Source organism: Nanorana parkeri, unplaced genomic scaffold (genome assembly GCF_000935625.1).
Source record: "Nanorana parkeri isolate BGI_ZX_2015 unplaced genomic scaffold, ASM93562v1 scaffold2813, whole genome shotgun sequence".
Classification (NCBI taxonomy): domain Eukaryota; kingdom Metazoa; phylum Chordata; class Amphibia; order Anura; family Dicroglossidae; genus Nanorana; species Nanorana parkeri.
Genome location: NW_017309081.1, coordinates 51,402 through 57,561, shown reverse-complemented (window position 1 = coordinate 57,561; position 6,160 = coordinate 51,402). Strand labels below are relative to the sequence as shown.

Sequence of the window (6,160 nt, the reverse complement as noted above, 5' to 3'; positions counted from 1 at the left end):
GGGGGGGGGGAGGGGTTGTTCAGAAACGTCGCTTTGAAATGTAACACTACTACAGTCAATAAAAAGATTGATTTGGTATAGATCTGGAGTGCGAGTGACTTTCCATTTGATTACAGCATACAGGGGGTCACATAGGGTGCCAGTTTTATCATAGGCAATGTGGTGTTGTTGTATTATAGTGTACAGGGGGGGTCATATAATGTGCCATTGTTATGGTATATCATAGGCAATGTGGTGTGGTTGTATTATACTGTAGTGTACAGGGGGGGTCATATAATGTGCCATTGTTATGGTATATCATAGGCAATGTGGTGTGGTTGTATTATACTGTAGTGTACAGGGGGGGTCATATAATGTGCCATTGTTATGGTATATCATAGGCAATGTGGTGTGGTTGTGCGGCAGTGTATCACGTGGTCACATAGCATGCCAGTGGTATACCAGGGGCCATATTGTGTTCCCGAGGAATGGTGTATACAGTAATCAGATAGCACAGGCTGACACTGACACTAAAATTCCCTTCCTGAACAAAGCCATGTATGTGTAGCATTTACCCAGAAGGCCTTTCTCCTTCCTGAGAAGTTTATTGCATCCAGCCATGCTGGATGTCTCGCTGCTCGGACTTCACATTCATGGCTGATTTTAACCTTCCGAGTCCTGTTAAGCGGCCCATACACCTGACGATTATCGTACGATAATGGCGGGTGATCCCGCGATCGTACGATAATAGTCAGGTTGATGGGCAGCGGGTGTCCGCATTTACTGTATGGTCGTGCTATTTTCGTATAACGAGCATGCTAGAAAACCCGCACGACCCGAGGCGGACGCTGTCTGGGCATGTTGTACTCACTTGGCATAGGCCTTTTCCAGCAGGGCGCTCCAGAATTCAGAGCACTCGGCGGAGTGTACGAACACCAGCTCTCCATCCTTCACCGGCAGACGGTCATCCACCACCACGTCCACCCATTCACCGAACTGCCAGATCTATAGAGGGGAGACAATATAATGGAGGTCGATGGTAAGAGGACAAGGTGGTCAGGAAACAATGTAGAGATATTAATTCAGAGAACATTTGTGACATATTAGGGGTCTCATGGAACCGCCATGAATCCATGTACCATCCGCATACCTGAAAGTGGAAGATTCCGGCGTAATTGTCCTGGAAGTTCTGTCCATGGGGGACGACCCTGTGCAGGAGATCCTCATTCAGCGTCAGAGAACCGATAGCGGCCAGGAGCCAACAGTCCCCTAGAGAGAAATTCACCATGAGTGAAAATTGTGGGACCATCAAGACACTCCGACTGATATGCAAATTAGTTCATCTCCTAAATCAGAAACCCCAATTATTGAGCGTCAGTGACTGCGCTCCACTCCCAACACTGCACCATTATAAAGTATACAAGCTCTCAGAAATATATCAATGTCAAATAATAGTGACTGTGGCGGGACATTAGAGTGTAAGCTTCTCTGGTGCAGAGACTCATGCGAATGGCTCAGCAGTCTCTATACAACACTATGGAATACGTCAGAGCTATATAAATGTATAATATAAGTGCGCGATTGGAGGGGGACATTAGAGTGTAAGCTTCTATGGTGCAGGGACTGGTTTGATGGGCTCAGTGTTCCCGGTACAGCACTGCAGAATATGCATATATACAGTATATATATTGCAGTGTGTGTGGCTGTGGGGAGAGGGGGGGGGGCATTGGAGTGTAAGCTCCTCTGGTACAGAGACTGATGTGACTGACTCAGTGTTGTCTGTACAGCACTATGGTATAAGTCAGAGCTATATAAATGTATAATAATATTGTGTCACTGTAGCGGCGACATTAGAGTGTAAGCTCCTCCGGTGCAGAGAATAGAAAGGGTTCAGTGTCCTCTGTAAATCAGTGTGTCTTAACAATACAGAAGTGAATATAGAACATAAATCAATAATGTTATTTGGCTCTCTAGGCTGCCCCTGGCCTGTCATACTCCCTCTCGCCCTCTAGGGGTCGCACACTGAACACCATCTGGGCATTCTTCAGGACGGCTGACATATTTTAAAGTCGATATTTGATTTGCAAATCATTTTGGTGCGTCAGCGCTTTGCATGTATCTGATGAAGTATAATGTGTATTTTATGATCCAGAGATCCTGGCACTGGAGATCCAGAGAGACAAAAAGGCATCCATAGCAGCAACCACAAATCTCAGTCATCGGTTCTGGGGGGTGACCTTTAAAAACCCCCCCATAACATATCAGTGTTCAGGGATACAGATGGCGGATATATATATATATATACACACACACACACACATACACTCTATAGAGAGACTTTTTATTACTTTTAAATCGGCATTCACACAGGATAATGTACAAAACCTGCAAACTGGACAGGGGCCGGTCTGGTGGTGCGGGGGTTAAGGATTACCGACAATCCCCGTCACTATAATTAGCCGCCTCTAAGCTGGGACGGCGCTCCGCCAGAAACTGGACCGAGGACACAGCATGCTGAGCAGAGCGAGCACAGCGGGAGGACAAATACAATGTACATATGGGGGGGGAATGTCGGCCGCCGATCACCCCAAATATTGCATGGAGGACACGACTGGAGTTGGCCATCACCCACGACCTGGATAAATAAGGGTGCAAACACTGTAAGGACCAGTTTCCCCCAACCCGGGCCCATGACCCAGGTGAAAGAACGAACAGGAATTCTGAAGCGGCTGCAATCAGTATTGTTTGTGGAGATTTGCCAGCACACTGGAAAATATCTTAAGGTTCTCCATAGGTGATTCCCTTAAAGGGAAACTCCGGGCGCAAAAACTTTCATTCAACTATATTCCTTAATAGACACAAAGGATATATATCCACTTTGTGTGCACCAAAAGGCCCTTGCAGACCCAGATATGATCTTGTAACATCTGTGACGTCATCACTGTGCTTGCACATAGCCTGTGCAGAGCTGTGGGAGGGGCCCAGCAGGCTTCACCTACTACAGGCTGCCTGCAGAAACTACAAAAGGGGCGGAAACAAGACCTGTCATCCTGTACAAGGGGAGAGAGTGGCAGTGATCGGTCTTTATTACCGGCTGCATGCAATTACACAGAGGAACTGTCCCTCCCGGGAGCAGGTCTCTGCATGGGCGTGCACACATGTGCACGACCCTGAGAATGAGCTGTTATACAGTTCACAAATGTATATTCTGTGTTGTTCCACAGAAACCTCTGTGCAATCCTTCTTCAATGGTTAGTTCACCTCTTTAGGAAAAACAAAAAGTTGAACTTACAACACGCTCCCCACCCTCCCAGTAACCATGCCACTTATCGTAATGGTGACCGTCACCCATGCCGTCTGATATACAGTCCGAGAACCTGAAAACTTTACTACACAGACCCTGAGATTGTATGACAACATAATGGTTGCAATGGGGGGCGCTGATTGGTCACTGCAGTCATGTGACCGCTAAACTAACTCACTATCTTACCCCCATCCAATCCCTGCACTACCTTTTTGTAATGATGACCCACACCGGACGATATAATAGTCTGTAAACTTGAACTCTTTACTACACCACCCTAGAGTTTATAAAGCAACTTAAATGGTGGCAATGGGGAGTGGGGATTAGTCAGCATGGCCATGTGACTGAACTGACCAATGAGAATGAGGCAGCAGAATCCTTGATTGTTATGGTGCACGGTCTGCTGAAGCGGGGGGACCCCATAGATGGACCGGGCCTTTAACGGTTGGCTCATCTACACCAGGAAATGATCCCCGTACATGAAACAAATGGCACAGTGGACTCACCCAGCGCTCCTTGGCAGATATCGGTCCTGGTGGCTCCGCCTACAATAAACTGCGGATCGCTGACAATTTCCTGGAGAGAAATAAAATAAGACGTCACTATCACTTGTATATCAATAAAGTCTTAAAATATCTGAAGCCAAAATGTGTGTTTTTGGACGGAGCAAGAAAGGGTTAAATCCCCTGTAAGGTTTTTGTACCATTCAAGAGACTTCCCTTCACTTCTCGGCCTGGTGACTCAACAGGAAGTGAGAGGAAATTTCCAGAAAGAGAGAAGAAATCCACTCATAGGTAGTTGTCACAAGAACGGGTGTCCCCATTGGAAGCTTTCCCCTCCCCTACGGCTCTGGTGACAACTGTAACATTTTGGATTTCCTTTCACTTTATGTCCATGATGATCCCTGGGATAAAGAGAGAGGCGAAGTCTCTCCAACAGTGGCAGAGGCAGCAATAAAAACCTGACAGAGGCTCTACTCTATTCAAACCTAACAAAAAAAAGTTTTTGGCTATTGATGCACTTTAAAAGATAAATGTGAATATTTTTGGTCAAATTTATTTAAATTTCCTGAATTATCATTTTTAGGATCTGCATCAGTGGGGGCTCGTCCGGGATGTGTCCTCTGACTTCACACTATGGGGTTAATAGGTGACCCTCTTTCCTCATCTTAGAAGACTGTACACAGTGACACTCACCCCGGGCCGCTTCCACCGCACCCCCTGCACTTTGCTGGAGCCAGGGCCCAGTTCCTTGAAGCCCATGGAGGCGGTGATGGCAGGGAAGTGGGGGTCCTCGAAGAGCGTCCCATTCTCCAGGCAGGACTGCTGCAGACTCTCGTAATCCTGTTTGAGGTATTTCACGGCGCAGTCATGTGACCCTACTCCCGCTGCCTTCAGCCGATCGATCTTCAGCTTCGACGCGATTCCGCCAAACGGCATCATCTTCTTATCTGGAAGAGAAGAGCAAGGGGTGAAGGGACATGAATCTGAAGACGTGGGGTACCATGGCACAAGTAGGACCTCCATCGCATCGATTTACATCAGAATCCAAAATATACAAAAAAAATTGAGAGTTCAGAAGACACCCCCTGGGAACCGAGGGGAGGGGCTATGGTAAAATTATTTTGCCAGAAAAGGATTTCATATTTCTGGAACTCACCAACATCAGCGGAATCCCAATAGGTCAATGTGGCCTCCTAGGTAAGCAGATCATTCTACGGCCAATGCTGCCGGTATGCAAGGCCGCATTTCCCACAAGGCCAACCAAGGCCCGGCCTCGGGGCAGCAGAGGGAGTAGAGGGGCAGCAGGGGTGTGGAATTCCTATCTCCCGACGCCCGGGACATGCAGTTCTGGGCACCGGGGCGGGTAGTTGTTTTCTACATTTAGCCCTGCTTGCCCAAAGCGGGGAAGCCGCCGCTTGCTTAGTACAAGTGATCTCAGCGATGCTGCCGAGATCACTTGTATGGAGCCGGCATACAGGGGGGCACAGAGGAACCTGGTATTGGGGCAGCAGAGAACGTAAATCCGGCCCTGCCGGTATGATTATAGTGAGTGTCCCGTGCTGGAAACAAATGTCTGATCTCCAGCTGTGGCATCCATACCGAGCTGCCAAAATAACTGGCAGGAATGTCGAGCCGGTGAATCCCTGGAAATGCGGAGTGACGAGGACTGGAGGGACTATGAGCCACAGCCTTCTTTTATGTCTTTTCATTTACTAGATATTAAGACATAAACTGTAACGGAATGTTCTGATTCAGGACTCCTCTGCTTTGCATGGCACTACGGCCACTAGATGGCACTGAGGAGCATCCTGGGGAGTTGCTTTTGCCACGATGAACCCTTTCTCTACGGTGCTGGCAGATTTCATGATCACTTATTAACCGGATGTGCAGGACTGTCTGTCCTAACAAAGGGTTAAAGATCTCAAAACAAATTGTATGTGAATGGTAAGAATCTTTTGTAATTATTATTTTTAGGTATGCTGCGTGAATGGGAACACAAACATATAGTGGGGCGGGGATGGCCTCAAATTTGACTGCACAAGTGGAAATACACTTTAAGGAGATGTTAAAGGGGTTGAGCAGGTGTAAAGTGTAGGGAGCGAGCAGGCAGCATACCGTACAATGCCCCCTGATATACCCAGAGAGCACCCCTATATGTCTGTGCTCGATACCAGTGTTTCTCAGCCTTTGTTTAGTCATGGCACCCTGAAGAGTATACACAATATTGAGTCACCCCAGTCTAAAATGTAATGGATTTTAAGAGGGGGCCTCATGCAAAAACTCACATCAGAAGACACCCTGTTCATATCAGAGCCCCCCGTCCTTTACACATCAGAGCCCCCCGTCCTTTACACATCAGAGCCCCCCGTCCTTT

General features: G+C 47.6%; 1 protein-coding gene across 3 annotated transcripts in view; it reads right to left on the bottom strand.

Annotated features, from left to right (window-relative positions):
* The window catches only part of LOC108802349 (calpain-1 catalytic subunit-like), a 33,652-nt gene that overhangs the window by 14,777 nt on the left and 12,715 nt on the right, over positions 1 to 6,160 (bottom strand). For 2 of the 3 annotated variants that reach the window (XM_018574213.1, XM_018574214.1), the window contains exons 2-5: positions 4,480 to 4,733; positions 3,790 to 3,859; positions 1,130 to 1,248; positions 851 to 984 (exon numbers count right to left, since the gene is read on the bottom strand). In XM_018574213.1, the coding sequence (XP_018429715.1) occupies positions 851 to 984; positions 1,130 to 1,248; positions 3,790 to 3,859; positions 4,480 to 4,733 (577 nt within the window). Of the gene's footprint in view, positions 1 to 850; positions 985 to 1,129; positions 1,255 to 3,789; positions 3,860 to 4,479; positions 4,734 to 6,160 lie in introns of all 3 variants that reach the window. The other variant, XM_018574212.1, reaches the window with a different exon arrangement.